General features: G+C 40.8%; 1 protein-coding gene across 1 annotated transcript in view; it reads right to left on the bottom strand.

Annotated features, from left to right (window-relative positions):
• Positions 1-4483: 4483 nt before the first annotated feature.
• SPSB4 (splA/ryanodine receptor domain and SOCS box containing 4) overlaps positions 4484-18916 on the bottom strand; it is a 76338-nt gene continuing 61905 nt past the window's right edge. Inside the window, exon 3 of the mRNA XM_005428650.2 lies at positions 4484-5782. Coding sequence (XP_005428707.1) covers positions 5655-5782 — 128 coding nt within the window. The 3' untranslated portion in view covers positions 4484-5654. The remainder of the gene's footprint in view (positions 5783-18916) is intronic.

Below are 18916 nucleotides of genomic sequence, written 5' to 3'. Positions count from 1 at the left end.
TCCTTAGAAGTCTGAAAACATCTGCCTTTCATGGTGCAACTTTCAAAAGGCAGAGAAGCAGTACATGAAAATCCAACATACCTGTCTTCACTGTAAGCACCCCTAACAAGTTACTAAAAACATGAGCTCTGCTTTTACAGCTACTGTCACCTGCAGAGATCAGAGCCTACACATACCTTACAAATTGTCACAGCTACACAAACGAAACTGCAAGTACCTGGTCCTGACAGCTGTTTTAAACAAGATTTGCAGAGCTGCCTCCCAGCTGAAATGCAGCCCCATGTGAGCTCAGCCATCCATCACTGCTGCAGATGCTGCCTGGCCCTGGAGCTGCCCCACACTGGGCTCTGCCAAGGGCTGGGCTCTCTCTGCCCAGGATGGGAGCTGGTTTGGGCGCCCCCACATGTTCCTGCAGCAGTGCCAATGATGAGAGAGGAGCTGTGCTTTTTGACCTGAAGTTAATGAATTAAGGTCTAACAGGACAAGATGTGGAATTGGGTGCTATTGCACAAAACTGCAGAGCCCAGAGACCTTCAGAGGCTTCTGAAGCAATCAGTGGTAGAGCCTTGGGATGTTAGGGCTGTGCAACAAAGGTTTAGTGGGGAAGATGCTTAAGTTTTAAACATCAACACTAAACACCTGATGGTGATGGAAGCATAAACAACTTTTCTTTATTCCTTTCCCTTCTGAATTTACTTGTATTCTATAGTGGGGCTAAAAAAAAAGAAAACAAGGCAAACACTATTCTCCTAAGCTCTGATCCTTTGTTCTCTGCCCCTGCCACAGTACACCTAAATTTGCTTTAACATACCTTCAGCAGGGTTCAGCTTTGTTGCAGATGTTTCCAAATGTTTCTATTTTAGACAATGTCTTCAGAACACACTGAAGTCTTCTCTGAAGCAACAGCTGCTACCTCAAGAAAAAGAAAAAAACAGGACCTGGTGGGGCATCCAGGCTGGTGTGTGTTGTATATTTCCCATGGCTCAATGTCTACAGAGAATATTTCCCAAGGAGGAAGGAGGTTTTGGTGTCTTTTTGAATCAAGCAAACAAAGGATTTCCACTTTATGATCACCAGACATTCTTTTGAGAGAAACAGGAATGGATAAATATCCTACGTGCCTTTAAGCATAGAGAATAAAACCCACTGAGATTCTAAAGGTTTATAAATGGAAAACCATCACCAAGGAACCAAGAAGTCTGGCTCCCCCTTTGAATGCTGCTCTCAGCCTCAAGGAGACACATTTTTTCATTCAACTTTCTCACAGCATTCACCTAACTGCACTTGCCAGCATGTTTTGCCAAATTAGAGAAACTGCTGCAGAAACCATCTGCTTGACATTGCTTACATATAATAAAGTATGGCTCAATACAATGTGTTGGAAATGTTTGGGGATCTTTACATGGGAACCAAGGGCAGCAGTGCTGACTCAGGCAGATCTCCCGCTGATGTCAGTGGGAATTGCACCTGAATGAGCTCTGCTGGAGCTGATACAGAGCTTGCTGTGCTGAGCTCCACTGACAGGAGAACATGTGGTTATAGTTTAACAATACCAACTGTGATGGAGATGAGAAGGAAACTTTATAGCATTTCTGGCTTGCTGCTCTTTTATAACTATCAAAAACACTTAAATGATCTGTACACGTCTGCTCTGTAACAGCTTTTCCCAGCTTCAAGTGAACACTGAGAAACTGCTCCAAAGTCAGGTCCTGCCTGAGCAAGAGTTTATCTGTTGATGTAAATATATGGACACCAGAAAGACTACATATAAAGCCTAAAATAAAGCTTCATGATGTCCCTACAGATTGTACTACATTGTCTCTGGGTGAGAATGCAGGCATTTCAACACAACCCCAGTGGTTCAATGTGAGGCAGAAATAAAGCCTTTGTAGAACAGACTCTGTCAGCCCAGTAGCAGGATACGTGTGACAGCTGCTACATCAAAGCACAGCAGCTTCTCAAATTTGCCTCCAAATGTAGGTATTACAAAATTACAGTTTCACTAAGTGTAAAAGCTAAGTGTGTCACTCAGGTTACCAAAGCAGCACCTCCAGGGGGATCAATCAATTCATTCCCCAACCTCACACGAGTTGCAGAAGGCTGAAGAAAGGCAACAGGGAGAAAGTAGAGAAGCTATGATACATGTTCCCACAAATCTTAATCGCAGTTACAATAGAAGGAATTCTGAACCATCAGTAATTCCTAAGAAGGGGCCACATTAGAGAACCAAACGCAGAGCAGGTAAAATATTTCCTTTTGCAACCCACTAATTAGCATGTACCCATCACAGAGGTTGCAATCTGGTTGCAGCTCCCAGGCATGTGCCCTTTTCCTTCAAATACTACCAATAAACTCCTGTGTTTTGCATTACAGAGCTTCTGCTGCCCTCAGTTTACCAGCCATGGGAACACTGGGTGTGAGATTAGCTCAGCTGGTCAGAGCAGGGTATAAAAGGCTGTGGGTTTGACCCCCTTATGGGCCATCCACCTGAGAGTCAGACTCAATGATCCTTGTGGGTCCTTCCAACACAGAATGTTCTGTGATTCTGAAATTCACTTCTACATCATGTCTAGCGAAACTGCACTCCTGTTGCTCAGGCACAGGGCCACAGTGAAAGCTGAAACCCATCACATGGATTTTCTGTTCTTTCATGTGATGAAAGGCAGAAGTTGCTGGAAATCGAAAATATGAAGGCAAGGAAGATCGCACTCCAAATGTGAAGTAGTGCAGCTTTGTAATAAGCGATCACCCTCACTGTCAGATATTGCCCAGAGTGAACCTCTGGGTAGGGATCTTCCTGCATTTAGGTGGCCAGGATAGAGATTCTGAGAAGTTTCAACTGATTTGGTTAAAGGAATGTAACAATTTAAGTGTTTGATCCCTGATTCAGGCAAAAGCCAATGCATGGCTACTTTATAGATCATTGCTCAATTCCCTCCTGAAGCAGACAGTGAAAACCATCTGCATTCCAGTAAAGGGAGCCTGGAGAATCAATGTGAGGGACACAGCACCCAGGCTGGAGCTCACTGGCAGAGAGGAGACTCTTCCTGGTACTCTTTGTGAGGAGATTCTCTGACCACTTGTTCAGCCTCAATGCCTGATCCATCCTTACCTGTACTCCATGTTTCCTATAAACCCTCCTGGAAGAGAATCCACTTGCACAGGGATGCTTAGGAAGAACCCTGAAGTATCATTAATATTCTCCATGCTGCAGTCTCATTACAAGGCTTCTGCAGACCAAGAAAAATGCATCAAACAGACTTTGGTTCCCAAAAACACGGCCCTAATACCATATGAAGGAGTGTATCTACCATCCACAGAATCACAACATGTAACTAGGAAACAGTAAAATAATAAAATAGTCATTCCTGTAGAACTATAATGCCTCAGAAGATACTAAGTGTTAGAAAAAATATTTGAAAGTTGAAATAAGGATGTTTGGTTTAGCAAAATCATCACAGAAGGGGCATCAACTAAAATTCCAGAACAACTGTAAAGCAATTAGGTCAATTAACATACAGGGGCACCATTAATTTGTCTTACAATATCAATTCCTCCTCTACTGTAACATTAAAAAGCTGTTGGTCTGGGTCAAGGGAAAGAACAGTTGTGTCCCTGCAGTTATTCAAAGGAACATGAAGTCTGTAGTTACACACAGTAGAACACTAATTTTAGGGAATGCTTACCTAACATGGACCTTGGTGCTACCAGAACTGCCATTCCTGAACAGCTACTTGCTTATGACAGATTACTTGACACACCTTTGTTCTGCCTTTTGTGTGAATATTGTACTTTTATAGCTCCTTCTTCCAATGTACCTACTGAGACAAAAGGTTTATATGAAATATAGCAAGCAGGGAAAGTAAGAAATGTGGATCACTGCAGTAGTTTCTTCCCCTTTGTAAGATTAAGGGAAGGAATGCAGTATGTACCACTCACCTTAAGTGAAAGCAAGTCCAAAACAATTCCATGCTGAAGCTTACAGTTATACCCAGACAATCAAATATCAGTTACTTAACTTCTGACATCCCTGTGCTACCTTGTCCTTGTTGCTTCCACGCTTGCTTGTGTTTTTGTATCTCACATTTCTCTTTTCCAGCTGGAACTGTCATTGTTCCCAGGGATGACTGAGAGCAGGGCAGCCATCTGTAGGGCAGTGGTTTTGCCTGGATCATCAGTGCACAGCAGTCAGTCTTCAACCTGCCTCAAAAGCACCAAGTCCCAAAGCACAGCTTGGCACAGAAGTGAGGTTTTGTTCAGAGGAATCTGACCAGGATGGTGTTGAAAGCAAGAGCATGTCCATAGTCAGGGTGAGTGGGATAGATCCAGAATGGAACAGGTCACTGCCTGCCACGTCTCTCACACAGGAGCCTACAGCAGCAATCCCACAGAAGAGCCAAACAGAAACATTTGCAAAGCTGCACAAGGAACTGAACTTCAGCTCTGGGCTATGAGCAGTTTTAGCACTTCATCAAAGGAGATGGGAGTTTTGCTTTGGACAGTAGACTTTATTAGAAATTTTCTCCTCATTCATCAGTAAATTCACATTAAAATATGCTGAAGGCAGCTCAGTCTAAACATTTGACATTCTGCCCTAACAACAACTTCCAGTTTAAAAACTAGATAACTGATTCAGGCAGATAACTTGAAACATGTAAGAAACACAAACAGAAAGCAGCATCTTAAAAAAGGGATGAGCCTGAAAAACTGATACATTTCAGATGGAGCTGGGGAAAAAACCAGAATCAGTCACCCCAAGATGGGAAACAGTTAAATGAGAACTCCAGACGCTAAACAGATAAATAAACATTATAACCACACATACATTAAAAAGAAAACAAAGTACTTAGAGTTCATACCACATAAAAATTATAAATTTGTTTAAAAAAAAAGTGACAAGCTTCCTAAAATATGAATATCCTAAATTCTTGGGACAATGAACACTTTGTTATAAACTGCAGAACTTTGGAGGGACTAGATTTGGTCTTGAAAACAATGAACTGCACCTTACTGTTACCAAGTCCAGAAACTGATCTGACACATAAACCATTTGTTTCCTCTCATGTTTTTAAACCACATTCTCTTCTTTTAGACAATAATCTGCTTTTTTAAACATTAGAGCTTTTAGATATTATAGGCCTAATTATGTTGAGCACTGAACACGCAGAACTCTCAACAATTCTGCATACCAAGGTTTAAATATTTTTCAAGAGTTACTGTCAAGACTTTTCCTTTGCGAATTTATTTTTATTTATTGGAGTAAAGTGTAGGAGAGAGAACGAAAAATGAAAATCGTAATATTGAAAAATGGTCTGCCTGCAGGACACTGAATCTTGCAGGTCAGATTTTCTATTGGCATTTACCAGAAGCAACAAAGATAAACCAATCAGTGTATGAGAGATGAGAATTATAGCCTTCAGGACTGTAAACACAAAAGGCAACAGGTAACGCATGAACCTCAATCAAATCAATGTTTTCACATTCTTTAGTAGTCCCCCACAGTGATCTGCTTTCACTGGTTCAGAAAAAAATACATATATTAAAAATTAAATAACACTTCAGTGTCCATCACAAAGATTTATATTTTGCTGTAAACAATTTTCTGCCATTTGCATTGATGAAGTCCAATGTGAGGCCAGAGGGTTCTAGATTTCTTATTGGTACTGTAAATAATTTTTCAGAGACAGAGGCAAAGGTAGAATTTCTATGTCATGCAGGCGGTCTCTGCCAAGAGCAAAACGAATTGATCTTCGGCACAAGTCCATTAAAGGCAGGGGTTCCGCTGGAAAAACAGGAGAAAGAAAAGAAAACAAAGAGTTAATTTTTCAACATCTCCATTTACAGACAATGTTTTGTTTATTAACAGAGATTCTGTATTCTACTGTCAGTCACAAAGATAGCAATGGTATTGGGAAAACCTCTGTATCTTGAGGCAATTAAGATAATCAGTAGAAGTCAAGGCAGAATTTTCTACATTTCACCATAGTCAGGGGCTGCAAAGTTTCACACTGAGCTTCTTTATCTGTGAGGTTTAAATCAGTAATGCCAAACCACTCTTCAGGCTGCTCTCCCAAGCACAGAAGTTACTACATTTTCAGATCTCAAACAAGACAGGGAGTTTCTACTGTGTTTATAACACAACATTCATAATTTTGTGTTAACATGAACTACACTGGCAACTTCTGACCTTTACATCCCAGCTCCTTCTGCATCTTAGGAACTGGAAATGGCACTTAAGGGTAACCTAACTTCTCAGCCAACAGTGCTTTTCCTCCAACACTCTCTTAGCCTTTCTTTCTAGGAACTCCTTTGGAAGAAAAAACTAAACAAAATACCCTCCAAAATCTAGAGGAAACATAACCTTTTCCTCTGTGAATAAATTAGTGGAGGAGGATTTGGCTGACTGGAAGGCAGAGTGTGTGTGTGTGTGTGTGTGTTCCCATATGTATGCACACAACCCCCCCCAAAATATATAAACAACATCTTCAGATGTCTTAAGTTTAACTTAATCAAAGTGAGTTAAGTATCTGCCAGAAATGCCTCGCTGATAGCACTTCAGACAGGACACCCAAACTGATCCCCAGCATCTCAAACCATCTCACTCCTATATCCCATCCGGGCCTGCAGAGCTAGCACAGAATTGCAGGAACATCATAAAATTTCCACCTCATAGTAGCAAGAATCATCTCTATGACTGCAGTTTTGGCAAGGAAATCCTTCTGCCACAGGAGCTGGAATAAAGCTGTGAAGTCTTGTACCAGTTACTGCTATCTTTAAGAATTCCAACCAGATGGATTTTGTTGCACATGCTGGCTTAAAAGGGTAAGAACTTAAAAGATTAAAGGAAACTTTTCTTCTTTACATGATAAAAGAGTAGTAGCCTTAAAAACCTTACTAGCACTTTCAAATAGAGGGGGAAAAAAGTATTGTGCCTATATTGTAATGATAATATTCTATAAACTTGACAGATTTCTTACAAGTGCTCAACACTGTACAGCACTCAGTGGTTTTATCCCGATCTGTTGTATGAGCCATGTGCAGATTTACACACACTGCCTAGAGGAAAGTGTTCCCTCATGGCAGGGAAGTGGGACCAGATGACCTTTAAGGTCCCTTTTAGGGACCATTTCATGACTTTATTCTATAATTCTGTGTTAATCCATCAATCTGTTAGCTGATATTTTAAAACTAGTTGGAAAAAAACTCATTACAAAGCACAAAATACCCAGTTAAGGACTGGATTTATATGCTAGAATTGTCTGCTCTGGTGACACATCACCGACTTAATGGATTTTCCATCATTTATCTCAACATCACATTTGATTTGTGTTGTCCACAGTTCACTATGATATTTCCCCAAAGTGGCTGCAAAAAAGCTTAGAAAGCATTCTGAAAGACGAAAAGGTTTTTTAGCTTATAACCACTTCAGTGACTTGATATGGAGTCTACTTCTTGACAATACACCTCATTGATAATTTTACCTATTAAAAATTACACAATAAGAGCCCTCACAGGAGCCCTCCATGAATAAAGCAACGTTTTCTCTGCATAGGTGATCTTAGTTTTCATTTTTTCCACAGGAGAATTATGGATGTTAAATCTTAAGGGATGAAACTGTGAAATTCATTAACCAGGATTAATAAGCAGGAACAAAAATAGCTCATGAGTTCTGGGACACAGAATACAACACATCTTACAAGCCTTACACCATAAACAACAATTTTCTGAGTATCTTCCCACAATCTCCGAGGCCCCATTAGGAAGATATAAAATGAGCAGTAGGAGTGTTTAAAGCCATTAACTGACCATGTGGTCTCTTTTTTTTTTCCTAGACAAAGGAATATGTAAAATGTAACCATCTGTGCAGCCAGGCACAGTGTTAATCCCAAACTTCAAAACACAATTTAAGGAAAGGTTAAATTATTTTTCAAGCTTGAAATGCTAAATGAATGTCTCCTGTCTCACTTCTACAGGGAGTTTTCAAATGCTGAAGAAGATGCCCTCAAGTGTTTGCAACAGCTGCTAAATTGCACATACTAAACGTGGTTTTGCAACTTGAAAATTGAACTATATTCTTTTATTCTACCTGACAGCAGTTCAAACCTACAACAAATTCAGAACAGGTTAGTCCTACAATACTAAATAAAAATTATGTTTTCTGGGGTGCTGGCTGTAAGAACTCGAGAAAAAATTGTAATAGTAGCATTTTAAGTTAAAAGTGTATGTAGCTGTGCATAGTCCTAAATGAATAAAAATTAAATTCAGAAAAAGAAATAACCTTAGTTTTGAAACAGTTGATAGGACAAAGGTAGAACTCTTAAAATTAAAGACTGACATTCTCAGGCAGCCTAACTTGACAGAGCTATTATGAACCACTTGGTGTGTACCTTCATGCTAGCACTTCCCTTCCACCACATCTCACGTTTTCACTATGCATTTCTCAAAGCAGGAATCAAAGTACCAGAGTAACTCAGTCCTTGCAGAGGGGAAAGGACTGGTTCAGCCTGAGGATGTTGCCATGCCAGCTGAAACACACACACAGACTCAGTGCACCCAAAACACTCCACAGCACATTCAAACGTTCAAATCATACTTCCAAAATGCTGTTTTCATTTGAGATCATAGAAATACTGCTGAGAACATTCTAATAATGCAAGAGATGGGAAAAGATGAATACTTTCAAGACACATCTTTAGCTTTAACTTGGCTATAGAAAAAGCTTTTCTTTCACACCTTTAAATATTTGAATATTTAAATATTTGAAAAACTTTTAAATTCAGGGCTATTAGCTGTTTGTCAGAACATCACACTAATTCTAATGCATATTAAGTACCAAGAGTTGTATTTTTAAAACAACCCCCAATGGACTGGAACTGGAACATTCAAGGCCCCCAGAAGTACCTGAACTAACAATTTTTCCGAAGTTATGTGAACTCCAATAAAGTCCTTGCCATTAGAAAAAAAAAAAGACGAGTGAATTGTTGAGCTGGAATGCAAAATTGCAAAGAAAACATGATTCACAAGAATGGCTCTTTGTACTAAATTCCCAAGCAGGCTAAGAAACCCACGGTGAGACACTCCAGGGCAAGGGAGCAAGCTTTGCACAGGAAACCCAGCGCTTCCTCTGGGCTGCAGCAGCACCCGGAGAGAAACTGCAGCTTTGGGAAGCAGCTCCAGGCTTGGGGCAGCCCCAGGCACCTTCCTGAACACTCTGTACCAAATCACCTCCTCATCCAAAGTTTGCTCTGAGACTCTTCACCCAAAGGTAGCTCCCCATATCTGCCACATTACAGAAAAGTACTTCTCAAGAGAAGAAAAAATTAATTTAAAAAATACTGGCATGCCAGAGTTTAATTCCTGTGTCTCCCCTCTTGGCGCCAGTAGTTTAATAAAAGGTCCATTTGCAAACCCTCCTGTCCATACACTACAGTCACGCCCAGGGGGACACTTTGGCAGCACAATCACAGCCACTCCTCTTACCCAGAGCTGCATTTCACCAAGAGGGCCACAATATAGCTTAAATGGCTATTTAACATAGTAGCTAATAACTTAAAAATCACTTAAATATATGTTTGGTTAATTACATTAATTAAAACAGCTATTGAGTAACTGTTGATTCAGCTATTGATTCAGCTGTTAATAACACAAAATAACTGTGTTATTATACATATAGATATAGTCATTCTAATGGTGTCACTGCTGGGTTAAGGACAAAGGCAAAGAAACGTTTGTAATCAGACACAACCCTGTGCTTGGGAGCATTCCTTCAGTGCACATACATTTTTGAGAGCAATTTGCACATCATTACCAGCTGAAAAGTTCATTTAGTTTTGGCAACCTGCAGTTATTTAACAATCTGGCACTCGAGCAAGGCTGCCTCCTCTCTGCAAACAGGCTTTTGTAGAGGAGATAAAGTCATCGAGCAGCTGATAACACTAAATGTTATTAACTGCAATGTTACATGCGGCTCACACAAAAGAGCAGCTCTTAGCAGACAACACTTATTTGCTAAATAACAATACTATATTTTAAAATAAATTTGTAAAGCTCTAACAGCACCTCATGTTCGTGGCTTTCATTAATCTATGAAGAATGTATTTTTATCTTGTGTTATAAAACCAGAGATGACTGGGAGGGGGAACCACAATGGGCAAAATTAAAGCTGGGTGAAAGACAAAGGAAGTTTTCATAAGAACTGATGTCACCAGAACTTAGGAGGTTTTTTTTAAAGTTATTTTATATACATACCTAAGACACCGAGCTATCTTATGTTTCAATAGTTTTGACCTTTAACTTATTAAAAAGCACTTAAATTCAGCAATCCATGTTAATGTTAACAATTGCTGAAAGGCACTTCTAAAGTCAGATTTAAAAAACAAAACCAAAAACCAACAAAAGCCCCAGTATTAGGAGACAGAGATATGATTGCACACCATTAAATAAGTGAGGGACATCTCTCCAGTCCTAACTTTTCTCAAAAGGGACAAGCCAGCTCATAAAGGAGTTGAAGCCACAATGCCTCAAGAAAGGGAATGTAAAGTCTTGCGTAAGTGCTGCATGCCTGGTGCACAGAGAGGAGTCTGGGAAGGAGGGAAAAGCAGGATGCCACTGCTCATATCCTGATGTCACAGCTTGTGTCCTACCTGGTGTCATGGTTTAACATTGGCCAAATGCTAGGCACCCACAAAAGTCATCTGCTCACCCTCTTCTGCTACAACTGGCCCTTGTCTGCCTACCAAAACCCAGGCTGTGCCAAACCAACACACCTGTGCACAAGGTTTTTCTGATTTTCTGTACTTTCTGGCTATTGCTCTGCTCTCCTTCCTGCTCCCAAGTCTTCACCTCTCTAAGTCAGCAGCACTCCAGCTCTGCCCAGCACTGCCCTTCACTGCTCCATTTTTACCTCATACTTCGCCAAGATCAGTGAGCATCATGATCTTCAGAGGGAGGGTGTCCTCAAAGACTGATCCCTTGCCATGGAGCTCCAAGATGGACACAAAGTCTTACACTGGGCCTGGGCGGACTTCCACATCCAGAAAGTGGGAAGGGAAAGCTTCTCCATGGCTTGTCAGCATACAGCTGATGTCTCTCTGCTCTGAGGGACAATCCTCTGTTCCCTACCAGGGCACCCAAGTGCCCACTGTACAGACTGCAGCATGCTTTTGTTAAAATCTTTTTCCTCAATTTTCATCCTCCTCCAGTTATTAAGACACCTGCTTAGAGGTAACGTGGCCTAAGTGCTTCCATTAGGGTGATTTAGAGTATGCAGAAATTTGTAACTACCATTTAATTATCACACACAATGAGCACACAAATACATGTAAGCCAGGAGTTTTCCTTCCAACCTTTGTGTCAAAGCCTAATTATTGCTTTAATTTTACACAGTACAGGCCAAATGCTTTCCAACACATAATAGGGTACATAAATACACCCCTTGTGACATATTTATAGCTTCCCTGATGCAACTGATGGAAAATTTGAGTTGTGTTCCTCAAATGGCACAATCTAGAGAAAGGAAATTGCAAATAATATATTAAAGAACACAGGCTATGACCAGCCATAAAAAATGCTAATAAATCTCCTAACAGCAATGGAAACTCAGACAAAGGATAACACTTATCTATTTTCCCCACAGATGTCTTTAAGCTCTGCAGCCTAAACCAGTGAAGCACCTTAGAAATCACATTTAAATCACGGTCCAGGTGATCCAGAGCAATCACCTCTCTGAAGAATTCTGCAATCCCAAAGGGCACGGTGTGATTTTCAGGAGAGCATTGCCATTTTCCCCCAAGTCACAGGTTTATCCATCCCCCTGCCTCCCACGGGCAGCCCCTTCCCGGCAGCTGCAGCTTTAGCAGTGCCTTCCAAAGCTCCCGGGTGGCAGATGGGAGATTCTGTGTTATCAGGCAGGGCTGATAAGGAGACGCTGTCTCCAACAGTTGTCTGCCAGCACAAATAAAGCTTTGTGCTGTCCACACCCGCCCTTGCTTTTAGCAGGCACCGTGGGGAAGGTGAAATGCATAAAACAACACAAACACCGCCCTGCAGTGTTTGTGCATCCCGCATCCCACAAAAATTCGGCACTTGAAATTTAATATGTTAAAGGGAGAAAGGAAGGCAAGAAAGCTTGAACAGCGGGAAGGACTCAAGGGTAACCCTCCCCCCCCATCCTTCTCTGCATACCTGGGGCTGGGAAGGGAGAATTGGTTTACAGGTTTATCTTTTACGTGTTAAATGCAGTTAAGGGCAGATCAAAACTTGAATCAAGCAGCATTTAGCAGAATTAAGCTGAAAAAGCAGCAGTGAACAAGTAGATATTCTGCAACATCATTTCTTTCCAGTTAATGCTCTCCAGCTGTGCTTTCTTGAGAGGAGATGGTTGAAAAGCAGAACAGAATGAAAACAACCAAAACCGACCCCCAAAGCCAGTGACTGTTGCATATGAGTAGAGATATTATAAAAAAGGCCTTATAAAATCAAGCCTTGCTGTGCTAAATTACCAGCTAGCCTGTTACTTCTTCTAAGTGCAGCTAGCTAACTTCCCATGTGAAAAATCAGAAAAGTGAAAGCAGTTAACACAAAAAGCTATTCTAGTAAGAGAACCATTTACACCTGTAATAACAAAAGATCTGTCCCATGAGAATCTACAGAAGAAAAATGTAAACATCTGAGTAAAACAAAAAGTCTTAGCATGTACACACAAAACACCTTTTAACCAATGAATTAAGTGGCAAGAAAACTACTATCCAATCAAAGTTAAACACAAACTCTGTAAAAACTATAAAAAATAAGTTATGTGAATAAAAAATAAGCTTTTCTACATAAAGAAACTGAGTCCTGTCTGCTTATTACTGCAACAAGTGGCCTCTTGTTATGGGTTGGATAAAGAATCTGTCCTTTAAGCACAAACACACAGCTCCATGCAATGTCTTTTTAGCAATTCAGAGTTTGAAATCTTCTAGGAGGTAGACACACAAGACTCAGACAACTGATCCGAACTCAGGAACACCAGAGCCTAAATTCAATTAATTCAACACAGGCTTAAAATTCTCTCCTACAGATTTCAATTTAGCAGGCTTAAACATAGGCCTAAACATTTATCATATTGGCTACAGGAGTGTTCTTAGAAAAGTATTTTTTGTCTATGTACATTTGTAGGAAAGCTGTGTTTATAGTCACACACATCTATACCTGCAGCAACTCCTCTGAGAAGCTCCTTGTGGTCTCTAATAGTTCTTACCCTCTAGGCAGGTTTATGATCCACCCAAAAAAGGGCCCTGACCCACCACATTTCATATCAAGAACAGGCACAGTACAAAGCCTGGCCCTGGCCAAATCTACATGCACACCTTACTGTGGAAACTCACCTGAGAATCTTCTTTTCTGAATTACAACTTCTAATTTAAATGTACATATGCATCATAATAATCCAATTTCCACCACCAAAATCAAGAATATAATTAATATTTTAAAACTTTTTCCTACGCTATTTCTACAGTTTAGATTACTAAATTGTACTGCTCTATCTGATTCAGAAACTGCAAAACAGTCAGATTAATAAGGAGTTTTTATATAATAAACAGCAAACAAGTGGCCTTTTAAAAATTGCAGCAAAACTGTGTAATAAACTTGTTTTGCCATATCTTGATAAATTTGCATGGTGACAAAGAGCATAAGCAAAAACAGTGGCCACTTCCCTTCTGCAAGAGAAAGGACACATGAATTCATTCCCTATGTGCATCAGGAAAATGCAAATAAGGAGGATGGGCTGGAAAGATTTCCTTTCTGGCCTTGATTTGTTTGCTCTTCTCCTCCCTCAGATACTTCCACATTTCAAGCTTTGCACTTGAACACAGTGTGAAGGTAAATTGGGACAGTTGCTTCAGTGATGATTTAAATGTTCTGTTGTAGCAAAGACACCAAAAATGAATAGACACTCTTTAAAGCCAACAATCAAAACCATGTGCTTGACATCAGAGATGAGCCTAAGCTCCAACCACAGGCTCCTTGCCTCCTCCCTGATCAACCTTCCCCAAATTTACCACACTGAGAGTGAAGATTTGGCTTTGATTAATCTGTAATGTATACTTTATAGCTTTTAATCTCAGAAATACATTTATCACCATTAAATTCAGTTTGTGTGCCAGCCCATAAAGAGGGGAGTTAAAATATATCAAGGTGAGAGAAGATTAAAGCTTGTATGAGAATTTCACTGAGTAGATGCAGTGGAGTTCAAAGACAATGTTGTTCAGGGGTTATGGGCAGATTTATAGAGAAAGGAATAACAGAAAAAGTTGAAGGAAAGTTCAAGATTCAAGGACAAACCACTGCAGACAACTATTCCAACAGGCACCTGCACACTGTGAGCAACATCCTGACTGAAATATGCAGAAACAATTCCCTGCATTTTATCTCTTCATGAGATGTGCTTCATAAGTGGGCATATAAAATACATAGCACACATAGGTACACATCTATAACTGCCTTTATGGCTGTGAACAAGTCCTTATTGCTCAGGAAAGGGGGGCAGGAAGTCGAAGATATTTTTGGTGAACCTCTTATAATTCTTTTAATTTATTTACACATTTCTGCCTCAATAGCATGACAGCAGATGAGAAGATTTCTTGGTGGGAAACCTAATCATACTGATTAAAATATCCTAAAATTCAAACTTGTATATTTTCACAGCTGTTCTTAAACACATTTTTTAATTTTGGGTTAGCTAATCAAGGATGAGAGGGGGAGAGGGAAAAGGGAAGAGAATGAGAAGCATGCAGAGAACCAAAATGTTGGCACTATGTGCTGAACCCAGTGGGTCTCTGGTTGCCTGATTGCCTGCTCTGCCCTCCTCCCATTTGCCTCCTTTTTACCTGCTGCATTTTGTGTGACATATTAATTGTGTGGGACAGTGTAGTACTCCCTGTCACCTTTTCTTGTACTGTGCCCAGCATGCTGGAGCCTCAGCACAATTCCTCCACACTACCACACTGAAATAACAGAAATAACACACCCTCATTCAGCATTTCCACTGCTTACAGCTCCCATCCTCAGCTGGAACCTCTCACAATAGTTTCCTGTGTGCCTGTTTAGTATTACACCAAAGTTGTTTACCCTAGTTAGCAATTAAATTCATTCAAAGCATCTTTTGCACCACACTGTAAAGTTTCACCATATTGACAGGGTAACAGAACTGATGACTCATCTACTTATATTAGTACAGATTGTGCTGAGCTGTTTAAGACAATTAATATTTGACTACATTCCTCATATCATTGTTACATGACATTTTCTCAACTACTTCAATTTAAATTACCCAGAGGCTCCAACATATGCAGATTTTCTCAAACCAAGTGAAAAAATTACAGCAGCATGTCATTTAAATTTTAATGCAGTTGTATACAAGTTAATGATCTCTAGTGGAGATTTGCAAACAATAGACCTGACTCATCACTTTATTATTCTAGTTTTGGTATTAATAGAATTACATTGGAATAAATCTGGAGCCATGAAGTTGCAATTAAGCTCAATATAATGAATTTGATCCCATTAGTTTAGTACCATTTATATTTTGGACTTCTTGAAAGTGATTTTTTTTCTTAAGCACCATAATCTTCACCAGCAGTAAATGGGTGCTGGAGATGATCTGAATTATTTTCATACTGAATTTAGAATTCATCATTGTTCCTAGCATGCAAACACAGCTGATGCTCTCTGAACACATTTCTAAAGCATTCAGTTTGAACACAAATACACTCTCATAGCACAGACAGAGCACACAGGGCTGTCTCCACTCACCATTGTGCAGCCCCTCTCTATCACAAACTCTTGTTACCATCTTTCAACGCTGGCAAAGCTTTGTCTGAAATATCACACCCCTTTGACCCACCTACAATCAGCACTCCTGCCATGTCATCTTACAAACCCATTTTCTGAGATACAGGAGTGTGGAAAGAGGATTTCCATATTATGCACTCTACAGCCACTGTATGAGATGTGTTATCAGCTCCCAAACCTCCGAAGCACCAGTGATGGGAGAAATGAGAGGGTGGGTGGGCTACAGAGTGGTTTACGTGGGCTACAGAGTGGTTTGCCCACTGAAATGACTTTTCTTGTTCCTAGGCATGTGGGGTAGGGGGATACAGCATGAAGACAAACATTACAACTCACAGAAACGCGCCCTGGAATTTCACACAGGGCTCCTAGAATCTGATAGCTAACTTGAGTTTTGCTCTCACTGTATTTCTTCACCTCTAGGGCAGCATCACTGAGCAAAACTTTCCCGTACTTGGTCCTTCTGGGTACATGGAGACAGCAGGAGCCCCCTCTGAGCTGCCTTCTCTGGCCAGGACAGCTGAAAGGAGGATGGCAGCTGGGATGGACCTGCTGCCATTCTCCAACCATCCTTCAGCCTACTCCTCACAACACTGCTTAATATACCTTGAGAACTCAGCCTGCAGGGTAATCACTCACAACTTCTCCCTGTCCTCTGCAGCCCACCAGATCCAGCCAACACATTTCCTTGGGATCTCTCAAACTCCACACAATGACCCTCCCCTAGGGGTGCTCACTGGTTATTCCAATGAATTCAGGCACAAAGGGGAGGGTAAGGAATGGCCAGGGGAACATGAACCCCAGCCCTCTCCTCCTCACATATCTCCCAGCTTCACACTTCTGTCCTTCTGTCCCCACCTGTCGTTTTAGGGCCACCATCTGCACAGGACCCCCAGGTGTAAGACCAGGAGGAGAAGAGGAGAAAGCCAGGAACAGCTGAAGCCTTGAGTGCTGTGGCTGTGCTCTGGGGTTGTTGCTTCTCACTGATTCATTCAGCAAACACACCCTGTCCATAAACAGCCTGTTCCAGCTCGCTCTGCCCCAGCTGCCAGCTGGCAGCAGATGCACAGGTGTAAATGAAAGCATCGTTTGGCCTGCAGGAAAGCTATTATGAACAAAGATTTATCTAGAATTTCAGGTCCCAGAGTCAATCTGTGAGGCTGGCAATTAAAAAAGGCATCTGGGAACAACAAAGCAAAGCTGAGTAATTCACCCACCTCTTTCATGTATTTGCACACCTGATTTCTTTAGGAAAGGGAATCTCATCCACCCACTAATACAGCTGATAGCAAATAAAACACTAAAATGAAAGAAACTGAATATGGATGAAAAACCTTATCACAGTTTCTACACGTTTCTGTTTTCAGATTCCTGAAGGCATTCAGGCAGGAGCTTGAGGCACTCAGCTCACTATTATGTGTGTGTGATTAATATCATAGAAAAACCCCCATTTCTAGAATTCAACAACCTGAGCGGATGTGCAATAATTTCTTAATACAAAATATAAACTGTTTTCAACATGGTTTTGGCTCCATTAGGGTCCATTTTCTGATCTGTGCATTGGTAAATAGGCAGGTAACAGTTTTCTACAGTGAGTTAATGAAAGCCCATACTGAGGTCCCACAATAAATGATTTGGTTCATTACAGTGCTAAGCAGACAGCACAGCTTACTGAGCACAATGAGGCTATTTCCAGCCCCTACAACAGGGATGGGGTTTTTGTTATTTTTGGGGATTTTGTCATTTTATTTACAGTTTGGAATATCAACTCCTTAACTATCAGTCTCATATTTTGAACCCTAATTTTTAGCGTTTTAGTAATGAGATTACAAAACCAGAAAGTTGAGGGACAAATATCAATCCCATTTTAAGCTTGTGTGACAGATATAAACATATATATAATTTTAGTAGTGTATATAAAAACTCCATTGTGACTCTTTTCAGTCAAATCTTCTGACCTATTAGACCATTTGTCTTATTTTCTGTCTTATCAGCTGGCTCCTTCCCTATCTTCTAATCTCCTACTCTCAAACTGTGTCACTCAGTGAACTGGGTTTAAAAAGAAAATGCCCTTCTACCTGTGGGTAGAAGGGAAACATCAGGGACAGAGTATTTTACTTGTTTTATGTAAAAATCTAGGTGACATTGGTGCAACAGATGAAATGCTAAATTATAAGCCTAAATTCTTTCAAATGGTACTCAGTCCAAAATACAACTCTCCCAATTCAGAATTGCACAGAGCACAAAAGAAGGCTTCCCACCGAATTCCTTCTGCTCCCTGGCGACTCAGCCTTCTTGACTCTACAGCACTGTCAGCAAAGCCAAAGGGATTTTTGCCAGGGTAAATACTGCTAAATGGGGTCCCCCATCCATATATATTTCACTTTATCTCTGTTGCCAAGTCCTTTCTGATTGCCAAGTCAATCTGCCTGTAAGATTAACTGGATTTTTTTTCCCAAGCACTCAGAGTTTTGAGATAAACGCTGGCTCCTCGGGCACAGGAACATGCCCAGGCCATTCTGACGTCTTGGATATTTCTTAACTAATTAAGTTAATCGGGTAGACAATGACTGAGCAAAAAGCTACACGGAGCTTTCCAAAACCACCCTTCTCAGGGGTGGGAACAGCCAACCAGAGCAGATTTCCTGGGGAGCATTCCAAATCCATCCTCTAAACCCATGGCATTAGTTTGCTGTTTACTTTGGATTTGCTTTTACCCCAGGAGGAGAGACCAAGACCTCATGCTAGTTTTACATCTTATTCAACCATACAGAGAATCAAACCCAGTCGAGCAGTAAGGGGAAGAAACAGGATGTATCCCACTTCCCAAAGTGCTAAGACCTGGTTTGCATCTCCTTGTCCTTTCAAAAATCAGAAAAGAATTCTTCAATAAAGAGGACTAACACGTCAATGAAGATGCTTTCCTTCAGAGCTGGGCGACAGCAGCAAAAACCAAAGGGGCACCAGAGGAAAGAGAACTGAGCTGACTTTATCCTTCCAAGCACCTTCCAGCTCAAGAGGTGATGAGGAAAGAAGGGCGGTGCCCATCCAGATACCTCCCTGGGAACTCAGAATGCAGCTCTGT

The sequence above is a fragment of the Geospiza fortis genome, unplaced genomic scaffold (genome assembly GCF_000277835.1).
Source record: "Geospiza fortis unplaced genomic scaffold, GeoFor_1.0 scaffold900, whole genome shotgun sequence".
NCBI lineage: Eukaryota > Metazoa > Chordata > Aves > Passeriformes > Thraupidae > Geospiza > Geospiza fortis.
Note: the sequence above shows the minus strand (reverse complement) of the source record. Positions and strands in the feature narration are given on the sequence as shown.